This window comes from Podarcis tiliguerta, assembly GCF_965153285.1.
Source record: "Podarcis tiliguerta genome assembly, chromosome: 5".
Classification (NCBI taxonomy): Eukaryota; Metazoa; Chordata; class Lepidosauria; order Squamata; family Lacertidae; genus Podarcis; species Podarcis tiliguerta.
The window spans coordinates 69,663,538-69,677,735 of NC_139538.1; the positions used below are offsets into that span (position 1 = coordinate 69,663,538).

At 40.4% G+C, this 14,198-nt stretch overlaps 1 protein-coding gene across 17 annotated transcripts; it reads right to left on the reverse strand.

The window, feature by feature from the left end:
- Positions 1-1,139: 1,139 nt before the first annotated feature.
- On the reverse strand, positions 1,140-14,198 carry HNRNPH3 (heterogeneous nuclear ribonucleoprotein H3). Of its 17 annotated transcripts, none has more exons than XM_083441336.1 (10): positions 14,083-14,137; positions 5,691-5,809; positions 5,054-5,192; positions 4,388-4,527; positions 3,908-3,994; positions 3,161-3,276; positions 2,401-2,536; positions 1,812-1,892; positions 1,637-1,726; positions 1,140-1,437 (listed from the first exon to the last, which is right to left on the reverse strand). In XM_083441336.1, exons 2-10 carry the CDS (start codon positions 5,803-5,805, stop codon positions 1,361-1,363), a joined length of 981 nt encoding a protein of 326 aa, XP_083297462.1. In that variant the 5' UTR covers positions 5,806-5,809; positions 14,083-14,137; the 3' UTR covers positions 1,140-1,360. The 17 variants fall into 17 exon arrangements, with proteins under 17 accessions (XP_083297462.1, XP_083297460.1, XP_083297450.1 ...); XM_083441334.1 differs by having other exon boundaries at positions 13,984-14,124; XM_083441324.1 differs by having other exon boundaries at positions 4,343-4,527; positions 13,984-14,124.

Here is a 14,198-nt window from a genome sequence, read left to right on the forward strand (position 1 = left end):
CGTTCAAGTTGCGCTCCGCGGCAACCCGGAAGTAACGGAGCGCGTTACTTCTGGGTTTTGCCGCTTGTGCATGTGCAGATGCTTAAAATGACGTCAGGCACATGCACAGAAGCGGCGAAAAGCTACGTGCGTGTGCTCAGACGTGCCGTCGCTAGTTACGTTTCCTTCTAGATGCGAATGGAGCTCCGGAACGGATCCCGTTCGCATCTAGAGGTACCACTGTACAAGCAAAGCTGTGAAAAAGTAGCCTTTGAAATACATCATCTTGCTCCTTAGTTTATATACATCTCAGATAAATTGACACAACACACACTTCCTAGAATGGAGTCTATTTTGCTATCTCCCACAATAAGACATTTATTACATACATAACATTACTATCAAAAACAGGCAACAAACTTTCAATAATCACATTTGACAAATTATTGGGAAGAATTTGGAGGACAAGCAGTTGAAATGAAGAAAACTTGAATATTTAGTACCCTTTCCTGATACACAGAGAATGCTTTAAAGTGTCTTAACAGTAATTAATCCAAAAATCTTACATGTTAATGCACAGTAAGAGGACTACATATTTGTGTAATCTCATAATTTGCCAAGGTCTCTATGTCTGACTGCTGGGCAAGTTTCTTAGTCCTTAAACAGGAGCCTTCAGCCAGAGGAGTAGCCTTTTAAGATTTCTAGGAAATTAAATAGTTTCCTACTTCTCTATGGATGTTACTAAAATAATACTCTCTTGTTCACTCATCAAAAAATGTGATTGCCAAGGAGAGGAGTATAAAGACTAATATACTTTAAGGGTGAGATTTGTGACATGCATACATCAACTGGGTTTTTATATAGCAGTTGTGCATTAGGTCATTCCTGAACTCATGGCCTTCATGTCTTGGGACAGTCTGGTAAGGGAAGTCTTCACTGACAAGAGGATTGTATCAGATTAATTAAAAGAAATTACCCTATGCTTTCATTTCAAATCTCAACAAATGTACTAGTACCAGTTTGATGGTTGTTTTATTTTACATCAATAAGAGAACCTACAGCATAACTGCTTTAATGAACCAAGTATCTTAAATGAACAGTTTTGGAATATGGAACATACCTTTAGGAGCAGCTAGTATAAAAAGTATCAACATCAGTGGTTTGAATATAAAAAATTTATTTAAAGTCAGAGTATGCAACAAATAAAACCTACAGAACACAGATTTCCCCATCACAATCTGTTGCTTACCAAATAATGGGAAAACACATTCCTTCAGTCATTATAAAGTTTTCAATACAAAAGAAATTAAGTTTTGTAAGAAAGTCTAGTAGACCAGGTACTGTTTCCTTCCAATATGCTTCACAGACACAATGCCACTCTTCAATACATTCCACGCCATCCACCGCCTCCCATGTTGCCTTGTCCATAGTATCCACCGCTATTTCCACTGCCACGACCTAGAAAGTAATAATAGTTACCCCACATTTGTTTAAAATGAAATAGACACAAACTTCATCATTAGCATGCAACTCTTTATATGGTTTCTGTGCATGCAAACGATACAGCATTCTTCTTCCCGTGTTAACAAATACTTTATAAGACAATGAACCTTTGCATTATAAAAAGAAACCGTTTGCATACCTACTTAAGACTTACCATAGCCACCCAAGCCGTCAGGAGTACCATATCCTCCGCTGTAACTGCTGCCCATTCCCATTCTTCCAACAGAACCATAACCAACTTGATCTAGAAAACAATGCTCACTGTCGTTAGAATATCCAGAGGCTAGATATCTTTTAAGTTTGAATTAAAAATGTAAAATCAAGCATACCCATTCCATCTCTGCCGTAACCTCCCATTCCAGAACCACCTCCAGCAGTTGAATTAAGGAACAGCTCAATGTATCGATGTTCTTTAAAACAAACAAACAAACAAAAGAAATAAACACCCATAACTGAATAGGTAATTAATGTGGATTCATAATTATGTACATGCAGCAAGGGAGTAATTTACAAAGTGCTTTCTGCCTGGCACACTGAATAGACTATAGCACCTTTCCATAGAAATGGATACTCAAGAAAGGGTTGAAAGGTCAGCAGATGTGGCTTCGTGAACAACTTGTTCAATACTTGCAAGTATAGACTCCTTTAAAAACTCTGATGCAATCAAATCTTTTAAACAACATTCTTAAGACGTGTAAAGCTCAGGCATGCTAATCCTAAAAGAAGTGATACTGGATTGTCTACGTTAGCATTTCATGTAACATGAAAGATTGCTTCCTTTCTTGGCTTTTTTGAAAAATCAGCTGTTAAGTGGAAATTAAAACTAAACTAAAATATGCAAGCAAGCTTGGATATTCAATGAACTACAAAGGCAGCAATCCTGAGCTTTCAACTGCTCCAGTGTTTGCTATAACTTACGCATATGATTTTTATCTTTCAACATGGCAGTCACTGCATCTTCGTGTGTTACAAATTCTACATCGGCTTCTCCTGTTGCTCTTCCATCTGCTCCAATGTCAATGTGAACTCTTATAGGTGTCAATGGTGAGAAAAACTAAAAGTGAGCAATAGTAAGTTACCACTTGCAGGAACTTTCTCATATTGAAACAACAGTTATCTTAAGCATAGAATGACCATTTCACATGCTTTATCAGGGATGTCACACTCCTGCCTGCATTTACACTAATGATGCAAACCTTCAGTTTTTACTCATTTGTTTTGAGCTACTATCATTAAAAAATAATTTGCCATCTTTTCTAATCTACATAGTCACTGCAGTTGATACTGTCTAACAGCAGTCAGAAATACTTGCTGATTTACTGCAAGTCATCAAGTGATCTATTAGTACACCCTGACCACATTCGGCTTAGCTGTTACGTTTCTCCCCATTTGAAGATTTCAAATCATTTACAGTTGCAGCTGCTATAATTTATATTAAACCCAAGGTTTTTTAAAATTAAAATACCCTGATTGCATCTCAATTGCTATAAATTATTTTGAAAAAATAGCCATTAGAGCATTACAGTAATTTCATCATATCTTCAGGAACTACTTTAAAGTTGAGCCCGTCTGTTGCTGCTGCAACAGTGAACTACTTTGATTGTTAAAGAGTCAGACCAGGTTCTTAAACTCTTTAAGATCTTTGTTTCAACCAGGAATATTCGTCTACAATGCTTACATTGGCAATATCGTTTTCTGTTGCTCGAAATGGCAGTCCTCTCATGTGAACAAAGTGACCACCATGAAAGCCTGAGCTAGCATCTCCTGCTCCACCATAGCCGTGGCCTCCCATTCCTAAAACACAAAAGATTCAATAAATGTATGATTTAATAAAGTTGTGCACATGCATTCCCAATATGTGTTTACTCCCCCTTGAAATTGTACTAGGTTATACACTAGAAATATCCTACTCTGGTTTAACTTTCACTAGGACTTTTTTGGTTCCTTCCATGCCAAATAATTACCCCCCTCCCATTCTGACATGTAAAACAGTAGGTTTCCAACTACAGTGGTACCTCGGTTTTGAATGCCTCCATAGTCAAAACATTTTGGAACTCGAATGCTGAAAACCCAGAAGTAAATGCCTCGGTTTTCGAATGCGCCTCAGAAGTTGAACAGGAAACGCGGCTTCCGTATTGAGGCTTCTGCTTTCAGTTTTCGAACGTTTTGGAACTCGAACAGACTCCCGGAACGGATTACATTCGAAAACCGAGATACCACTGTACTCACATGCTGGGACTGACAATTTTAAAGCAGTGCACAGTATTTCTCCAACTTCAAAATAACCTGAGGAATTCAAAACAACCCCTCAGCTCTAAAAAATACCCTACTTAACAATAAAAAGTGGTTCTTTTTTCTTTGCCTTGGGAGCCAGTGAGACGGCCTGATGGTTGAGGAACAATACTATAAAACTTTTAAATCTTACCTCTACCATCTCTCATTCTGTCATCATAGCCATCATTTCCATAGCCATAATTGTTATAGCCACCATACTCATCAAAGCCACCATATCCTGTGAGATTTAAGAAGTGGACATACCATGAAACAGTCTTTTTAAAATTCAGCTGTTATCACTGTGCATATAATCAGTACCTCTTGACATCAAATATATAAGCAAGTTTCTATTTATAAAGTTGTCAGGCTCAAAGACATGCAAACCAAGTTTCATCCACATTTAAAATCTCATTTCAGATGCCTCTCCATACCTTTTCAATCTTTAGTCACACGGCTGGTAAAAAAACTGATAGGTATCCAGATTTCAGACTTGGTATGTATTATAATTACTGTCATTTCTGTATTTCTTGACAAAACGTCAGGAACGTGAAAATGACAAGAGCCTGTGGTCATTAGATACACATACCACCGTCATATCCACCACCTCCTCGACGCATTCTGTCATACATACTTCCACGCCCAGCTCCATAATAACCCCCTCTTCCTCCCATTGGTCTATCATAGGGTCCAGGTCGCTGTCCCATCATTCTTCGTGGTGGGTCATAGAATCCTCGGATTTCACTCTTACTACTTTTGAAGATCTCAATATATCTGAGTAAAAAAAGATTTTCAATGTACAAAAGTAAGAATACACATATGTGATGTCTGGTAAAAAAATACAGTAACAAGTTGCACAAATGCTCTGAATTCTATATCTAGATACACTTTCAATAAAAGTGTACCCTGTTTTTTCAAGTGTCACTTAAATTTTAGGAAATGTAAATGCAAAAGCAAGCATTTTAAGTTACATATTTTACTGTCTAAGAATTCTAACCGCATTTTAAATACAACAAATTTCTGAATCACACTCCCCCCCTGCCCCAGTAATAAATTCTTTGAAAAATGTCTGGCTATCATAGAACACCCTCCACAAAAATGGAAATATCCTAATTTTAGCAATCTACATAGTATTACCATTTCCCCCTCCCACCAAATCTACTATACTTCCCAAGTTACTTAGGGTGATTGTAAGGTTGTTGTTTTTAAATAGCCAGTTACTTTATGCTCCCCAACCCCCCAAAAGCAAAACTGACCCCCAACCCCCCGAATAACACCATCCCAAACTCTCCATCCCCACCTGTGCCCTATTCTTTCCTTGTGTTTCCCCAGAGCTTTTTCTGCTATCTCCTTTGAAGCAAACTGCACGAAGGCCTCCCCTGTGCTTCTCCCCTGGTAGTCCAGCGTCAATGTTATCCCATTTGGCACGATTTCCAACCCTTTAACCCAAGGACAAATAACCCCATCAAGGGGAAGAGTGTTAAAGTCTGAAACATTCCCATCTGTAGAAAATACTTAAAGCAAATCTACACAAATGCAAGAACATAACTTAGCTTCCCCCTCCCCTACCTAACCCAAATACACACGCTAAAGATCTTTCATTAAACTTTATGGGTTTAGACATTCTATTACTGTCTCTTTGTTCAGACTACACAGCAACAGCTACATCACAAAGGCCCTCCTATATTGCATAACTACATACTCCAAATTCTGATTCATAGCAAGGTATCTAAATGGGTAAATTTTATATCCTACACTGCCAATGCAATCTCTTGATTAGTAGTATTTTAACACAGAATACCAAAAATTAGCAATCTAAATGTTAAACTGATTCCCCCCTCCCCCCTGAAATAGTCAATATAAATTAAACTATTTCAAATATCAATCTTGCAGACATAGAAACACTGAAAGTCACTTGACATTAACACTAGAGCTACCTTGAAAGAACTGAACGATCTCCTCCTTGCTGCAGCCAAATGGCAGACCACGCAATCGTACTGTTCCATCACTAGATGAATCATTTGGACCATTATGTTTCCCAGCCCAGTCCATTTTGCTGTTTAAAATCAAACACCATAAAAAACATAAACAGCAAATTTAGCATTTGAGAATCATGATTCACCCCCACCCCTTCCTAAGCAGGACTGTATTCATTAGCAGTATCTTGAAACATGCTCAGACATTGATTGAAGCATAATGCTGTGGTAAGTTACAACTGCCGTTGTCTAGAACTCATTCAGTACAACTAGCATGACCTGCTCATGCAGCCTGCCACATATCTACTCTCAATACCTCAGGTTCTCAAAAGAGATGCACTATCTATGAAGACAAATTCTACTGCTTGGAAAAGTGCAAATGACTCCCCAACACCTCTCACATTAGCTCAGCCATGCACTGGCCCAATCAGTACATATAACCAATCATTGCAATCGATGCTATTCTTTAATTCATAGTGCTGCAGGCTGGTTAAGCCATTGAACTATTTTCTAAAATGCATATGGACTACTAACATGCACACTTCTCTCCACTGTTAGCACACAAGCCACTTCCACATCTCCCTCCAATGCCAGCTAGAAGAGCCAAGGCAATATTCCTGTAGAGATTCCCAGAATCAGGAGTTCTGACAACTAAGAGACACAGTGAATGGGAAGCAAGAATGGTATGGGGGTTAATGAGCACAGGATAAAATTCAGTAAACTGGGAAAGTGGAGCGGGGTGGTGGTACACAAGATAGAATGACCAGCAAGACAGAATGACAGCAAAGTAGAGAGAGGCAAGCCAAAGGTTTATTTTTAACAGGACTTTAAAGCTGCCATGCATACTTTTTCAATGTGAAAACGTAAGGTATATTTTAATAAATAAAATTAATTTTAAAATGGGGTACTAGTAAATAGGGCAGGAATTAGGAACTACATGCATTTATGTTTTGGGAAATTCTGAAAGGACACTACTATAGTGGGACTCATTCATGATGCAACTTGGAGATGCATACTATGAAAACCTCAAATGTAATATAAATTCTCCAAAAATGATGTAGTTCAACTCACTAAGAAGCTGTAATGATTATAAAATAATTTAATTTTATATTAGTTGCCAGTTGATGGGCAATAACCATTTAATTTAGGTTGAAACTCACTCTACTACTATAGGAAGGCACATCTTCCCCAGTTTAGTCAAGTCCTGCCTAAGAACAGATAGGACTCTGATGCAAGGCTGGAGTCCTACAGAAGCCAATGTAAGAAGTTTTCTCCCATTCCTCCCCACTACCTAAAAATAGACTACAGGCACTGAGAGGAAGAAAAATTCCTAACAAAGAACCGAATTCCCCATTGTACACATCTGACGAAAAAACTTTTCAAAAAGAGGGAAAGGGGCATTATTGGGTCTGCTCGCTCTCACACACAGAAGGTCTCAGACGACATGCAAGAAATTCCTTCTTTTAAGAACAGGGAGGCTAAATGGCACACTGCAAGTGCCATCTCAGAACCTCATGCTTTCATGGGGAAGATGGTCTTAGCTAAGGATATATCCCAACAGGCAGCACAGCAAAAGATTCAGCAAAGGTAAGACAGTGAAAAAGCAGACAAAGTCACAACTGCCATTACTGAAGCCAAAGCTGTTCCAGCAGCAATACAATTTCTACAATCTATTCCCCTCAAAACTGGGCAAGTCCTGCAGCTAGCAAGCCTTTTGCTCCTGTGCACCTCAAATCCAGCCCCAACCTCCGCTCTGCTTTTGCAGCATCTGACAAAGTAAATCATTGAGGAGTACCTATTTAAATTGGATGTTCCTCCTCAGTCCTTTAGTAAAAGCTTCTAAAAATCTTCAGCAGCAGGAACAAGAAGAAAAGCCTGAAACTGAAAATCCCATGTACTCCCCATAGCAAGAGAGGAAAGCATGCCCATTTCTAACCCAAGCCTTTTTGACCAATCAGTGAGCAAGGAATGGAGCAACCCTAGGGAGGGATAATTTACCAGCCCTACTAGAGCAAATGCCAGAGAAGAGTTTGCCCCATGGAAGTCCTATGAGGTGTCCCTCTCAGCCATCCCAGTTACAACAACCTCTAATGCATCAATGGGCTGGCAGTTACGTTCGTATCTCCCCATCCCATGATAACCAAACCCTTCATTAAGGAATTTACTGCAGAGGCCTTTTTAGACTCTCTGCAATTATTTTTCACGTCTATGACTTACTATGTCTCCTTTTCTATCTACATTAGGAGACTATGAATCTGAAACTGAAGTCTGACATAGCCACTTGGAAGGTGAAAATCTGTTTAGAGACCCATTTGAACACATGCTTCCTAGGAGAAACCAAGGATAAAAAAAGGGCATTTCTTTTGCAACCCAAGCAGGAAATGCCTCCCAAGTGGCAAATTAACATTACACTCAAACTTCCATTTGTTCCCAGTATCCAGACCAAGAGAGGTCCAGGGGCAGGGATAGCCTTAGAGACAAAACTGTCAGTTTCACATCAGGAAGCCTCAAGTGATTCAACAAATACTGGAAGCCTCCTAACCACAGCCAAATGGGTCTTTAGCTTAACCCTAAATGTCTTCCTCTCTCCATACCCATCAGAGCATAACTTACGAGCCTGACAGTATTCTACATGAAGTCTGGCCAGAAATTATGCAATAACCCTGCAGTGGTTTCTGCTAAATTTCCATAAGCAAGCAGTCAGGAAGTGACCTGTACTGGTCGTTTAGGTGTTTCTCTTTTCTGGTGGACAAATCCCTTTTAATCTATACAAGGGCCAACTGATAATGAAACTACAGCAGATCTGCATAAAATAGGCTAGCTTCACATAGCCAGAGGAAGCAGGAAGACAGCACAGATATGTTCTACAAAGCACAAACTAGTGGGAACCTTGCTTTAAAAAATTTTTTTCTTGAAGTACAAGGTCACTATAAAAGTGGAGTGGTTCTTTGGGAAACACCTATCCATCAAATTATGGACACACAGAGTCAATCGGTTCTGAACCTCTTCACACCTCAACTGACCCGCAATATCAACAGATTATTCACCAGCTCCTCTACAAAGCAGAAGCATTGGCCAAGAAGACGGCTATACGTATCCTGCCCTCCATTTCTCTTATTTCCTAGAGTCTCTCCTTGCACTGTTTTCTGATTTCCAAAGGCTGAATCAATCAAAAAATGCAGCAAGGAGAGAACAGAGCTAAAAGCCCCATATAGCCAGAGCACATAGATCTTCAGATCTCCACTAACAGATAGATACAACTCCATGGTTCCCCATAAATCTATTTCAGGGCTCAGTATTTTATTACAAACCATGGTTCAGTTTGAATGGAGAAAAAAAATGAGCAGAATATCCCCCAACTTAACTATTCGAACAAGATTGTTCCAATATGGCAGCTAAATATACCCTTTACAGATTTTTATGGGACCTTTATTTGAACCCATGACCAAGTACCCCTTCAATGAGCTTTTGCTCAGGACTGTATTCCTAGTGGTAGTGCCTTCAGTCTTCACAAGTTTCAGCAATAGCACCAGTTAACAGTTTTTTTCCGCATCTTTCATTAGAGCAAGGTGAGCCCTAGATTTTTTAATTGCTCACAATGGGGCATATTATACAGACGGAGGAATCCTTGGGGGTGGGTTTAGGTGTAAGTACTCAAATTCACTTCAGCCAATTGGCTGATACTGTATTATAAAAGTAAATGCAGCAAAAGGAATAAAACCTCAGTCCCAGTTTGGTAAAGGTGCTGAAAAACATTCTGAAACAACAGAAGACCCTGACTTGGAGACACTACTCTTGGACAGTTGAAAATAACATGCTCTTTCGCACCAGCTCAAAGAAATAAGTTATCACTATTACATTTTATTTTTTAATGTTGGGAGAGCACTTTACTGTTTCCAAATCCTAGGGGTTGGAGTCATATATTATTTGCTTACAGTGTTTCTTACCCAGCTTTTCAACAAGTGATCTGCAAAGTGCCTATCAGTTATAAAAACCAACAGAAGTATAATAGATTAAATATTTCTAAAAATAAACACAGAGGAGCAGAAGAAAAGAACTGGTACTCCTAGGTTACAAACCCTTTCTTTCCCGCAATCCTCTGTTGTCCTGTTCTGTTTAGGACTCGCAATGCTAATACGCTTAAGTACTTAGTGAGGTGAACTGGAATTTTTCCCTTTTAAATAGAAAAGGTTTCCACTAGTATATTTTTCTGTTGAAAGTTTTCCACTTTGAAAAATGCATTGTTTCACAAAACAATTAGTGACATAATGAATGAACAAAACACAAGTCAATTTGAAATGCATATAAAAGAGTCAATTCTAAAATCAAAACAGTGGTTAACTTTTCCCAGCTGCTACTCATAGGAAGCACATGTTTTTCTTCAAGCAATCTACAATTAGTAAGTTAACTGTTTTCAATGTATTTGTTTTCCCCGGCCCAAATAAAATCTGAATAATACTGAATTGTCATATCTTAAAATATTTAGAAGTATTCCAATAAAAATAATTTTCAAGTAAAGCTTATGAGTGCAATTTTCAAGTAAAGCTTATGAGTCTATTCAAAAGTATGTCTCAGTGACAGGACTGCAGTCTTAACCACAGTAAGGTTGCAATCCTGTATGTACTACTTAACAGAGCTACACTGAACTCAATGTGGGATGGAATCCACTGGGAGCAGTCAAGTACAACATTCCTTGTTTTGCTAGAGTGGACATGCAAGGGAATGTTTGGCCCAGCCAGTTGAAGCTTCCTGGCCTGGAGCATCCTTCCTTGCATGTGACTAGTACGTGGGCATGACCTCTCCAGACCTGATAAAAGGCCAAGTCACGCTGCTACCTTCCTCTTTTCGACATTCCTGTTCGTCCTGCCTGCTTCCTGCATCACCTGGACTGGACTGCTGGCTGCCACAGCAGTTCCCCAGGTTATCTCCCATATGGGGTAAACTTGTCTGTACGTGTTTGTAACTTTAAGCCTAAAGCCTGCCTTCAAGGATCAAACTGTGTTCTGCCTGATCATGAGTAAAACTACTTTTTGTTACTTATGAATAATACTGTGGTGTCTTTATTCTTTTAGGAGGGATTCATAAGGGGTCTTACCAGGAATATTAGAACATATCTCAATCTGGACAAGCCAGATTGAATTGCTTATTGTCTTAAGAAACTCACACGAGTTTGAAACCAGCTTTTTGCTGTGTGAGACAGGGAATGCACTCTAAGTGAAGACTCTGCTAAGTGAAGAAACTTGCTAGCGCAAGTTAGGAAGGATATTAATAAACAATATATCTCCCCTGCCACCCTCAACATTCCCACACTCAATGGGACTCACTTCTCAGTAGACATTTTTATGATTACACTATATGCACTTTATTGCATGTTTTTCTGTACTAAAATATTTCAGTTCAGGTAATTTTGCCACCTCAAATCAGTTTGCAGGTATTTATACATTTAAAATTAACATCACATTAAAAATAAACTAACAGTGTTCTCAGTGTTATGAGTCCTGGTCCTTATGTAGCCAGAATGGCACTACCCAAGGGAGGCATTAGTATCCTCAGGAAAACCCTGAGGTTTGTAAAAGTACAAAGCCGCCACCACCACCTCAGGGAAGATAAACTGTGTATAGAATGCTGACCAATTGCTGGGAAGGGAAAATTGGGGGGTGGAAGAGAGTGGCTGGAACACTCTGCACTGCAACATTTTGTTGCAAGTTCCAATTATCCAACTCAAAATTTTATGAAAATCCCACTCTGTACTTAACAATGTTTGGTTTATTCCTTCTCTTCCTGGTGCATGGCTTACCTTTTCAGAAAAAGGTATAACTCTAGTTCACCAAATTCTATACCTTTGTCCCCAGACTATTGTACATTTGCGTTTTACATCTACTGATCTCATCAGTGCAATCCTTTGTATGTTTATTTAGGTGTAAATCCCACTGTTTTAAATGGAATTTACTCCTATGCAAACATATGGTTGTTGTCATGCTTGCTGTCTAAGCTGCCAGAACATCAATCTTGTAGTCTGGAAGTGATTATACCTCTTCTGGAAAAGAAGGGTGCATCTTTCCTATGCTTCCTGCTTGAAAAAGATGAAAGATGAGCTTTATCTTTAACAACCACAACCATCCAGTATGAAACTCCAGGTGTTTTTCCCCTCAAAAAGTTCTCTTGCAGACTAATCCTAAAAATCCACCTAAGCTGCTACAGTGTAATACTGTCAAGAACAGCACCACTATAACCTGGAGCCTCCACAATGTACTTTAAGATAACCTGCAGTGCACAGAATTGTGCAGATTTCCTTTTATCCTAGGGACAGACCAGTGATTGAATCAAGCAGAGACTTTAGAATTTGGATACATAAGCCAGAGGGCCCATATTGCAATATGGTAAACAGGAGCAAAATGGAGATACTAGTAAACAACACTAGTAAACATTTCCCTCTTTTAGCACCTACTGGCATTAGTCTGCTTTTCATTTTTAATTCTAGGATTCTTAACTACACAGAAATTTGACCAGATTTACAGAACAAGATAACTGATATATTGCCATATGATCCCGCACAATAGTATGTAAGGTAATCTCTCATAGAACAACATTTGCATGCTAGTGTATGAAAGTTTTTAAAGCTGAGAAAGTTCTTCAGACAACAAAAAATAAGACTTTCTGCTTGAAGACCTCTGCATAGTCTTAACAATAGTTAAGCCAAATATTATTTATCAAAGTAATGCAATTAAATTAGAGAAAACTAACAGTATGATCCTGTGCATGTTTACTCATAAGTCCCACTGTGTTCTATGGAACTTACTTCCATATAACTGTGCATCCAACTGCAGCCTAAGTTATTTAGTGGCACATTTGGAAATCTTTCCATTGTAAAAAAATCCCACTGCATGAAAGATATGTATCATTGGGGAAAACAGGTATTGCTTTTTTTAATTGCCCTGGAACCATCTTTTATAGATTTATTAATATTCACTATAGGTAACCAAACTAAGTGAGAGAAGATATGTTTCCCAAAACTGTAACAGAACCTATGTAGATATGAACACAAAGGACATGATTTCTTGACAGAAATGACTTTAGTACTGTCATTTCTGAACATGTTCAAAATCTGTCCATGTAAGCATCTATGTATTTCAAGTGTCTTGTACAGCGATTACTTTACCTACTCTATCCTTTACCTTATTTCTGTTTTCAAAAGTAGATTAGCTGTAGAAATGACCTAGGTCAAATGGCTCATTTACAATCAACCTAAGTGTATTTTGGCTGATACACAGAAACATGTTGCGTTAGACAAAACGAAGAACTGCCACCCCTGCACTTATTATGAATCTTAAATCACAATGGCTTTCAGTACGGTATTGCCACTAACTGTGATGGTTGCAACGTTGCACCGATTTAGCCTTAGTTTTACTAGCGCTTTCTGATTTAATCTAAGTGATGAATGAAATTTACCCTCTTACCCAAGCTTAAATGCTACTACGTGCGTTTTCTCGGATGTAATTCCCAAGGACTACAATGGGGCTCTTTCCCAAACAGCTGAGCAGTCAGTCTCTTTACATCTCGTCATGAGTGAGCATGGCGAGGCGGGGGGCGGGGGAGCCGGCACAGGAAACTCCCCCCAACTATCAACAGCGCTACAACACTACGCTCAAATCCTTGCCCGACACGCACAGACCCATCGCGCAGGCGCGAACTACCTTGGGCAGAGGGGGCGTGGCAGATCAAAGAATGCCCGCTCTCAGAAACGGGAGGGGGAGGGGAAGAGTGAATCTCCGCCGGTTAAAACAGCCAAAGGAAGGCGTCGCCGTGCCTCTTTTTGTCAGGCCCGGGATGCCGTTGATCTGCCGTCCCTACCCTCGCTCCCTTGGCTGCACTAATGCTGTTAGCTGCCAAGTCGCCGTTTGCGGCGAGCCGTTGGGCCACGAGCGCCAGCCCCAGGCTGAAGGGCACCTCGGCCTCCGGCAGGCGAGGCAGTCGCTGCCCTGGCGCGCCGCGTCCGCTCTTCCCCCCCCCTCCTCCCCCGCCAAATCACCGCCACATTCAAAATGGCGGACGGAGAGAATAGAACCCTCGCTCTCTCTCGCGCGCGGAAGCCACCGCTTAACCCTTCCCTTCCCTCCCCCGTTTATCCCGCCACCTGACCCAAGGCTGAATTTCTCAGGGAGCCGAGAAGGCGGGTCCGCCCACCTCGGCTCGTACTTTCCCGGCGCATCGGCGACGGAGTTGCCCGACCTCTCTCCCCCGCCACCCCACTCACCGGCAACACCTCACCCACTTCCCCAGGCGGTCGGCGCTAACGGCAGGGCTGAGACTCCCCCACAAAAGAACAAGGAAGCGCGCCTAACGGGCGGCTTACTAGCAAGCTACGCAGCTGAGGCAGACAGGATGGCGTCGCGGGCGGACGTATCGCGAGGACACGCGGCGCCGGGGACGAGAATTTCGCTCGCGTCGCCTAGGTGCAGAGCGTGACGC

Bases quoted from the DNA above. Each gene is read 5' to 3' on its own strand.
- HNRNPH3 (XM_083441324.1), bottom strand. From the start codon at position 5,805: ATGGACTGGGCTGGGAAACATAATGGTCCAAATGATTCATCTAGTGAT. The intron at 3,277-3,907 runs GTAAGATTTAAA...TTTGTGTTTTAG, and splicing joins CAGAATGAGAGATGGTAGAG to GAATGGGAGGCCACGGCTAT. The intron at 2,537-3,160 runs GTAAGCATTGTA...GCTCACTTTTAG, and splicing joins CAGAAAACGATATTGCCAAT to TTTTTCTCACCATTGACACC.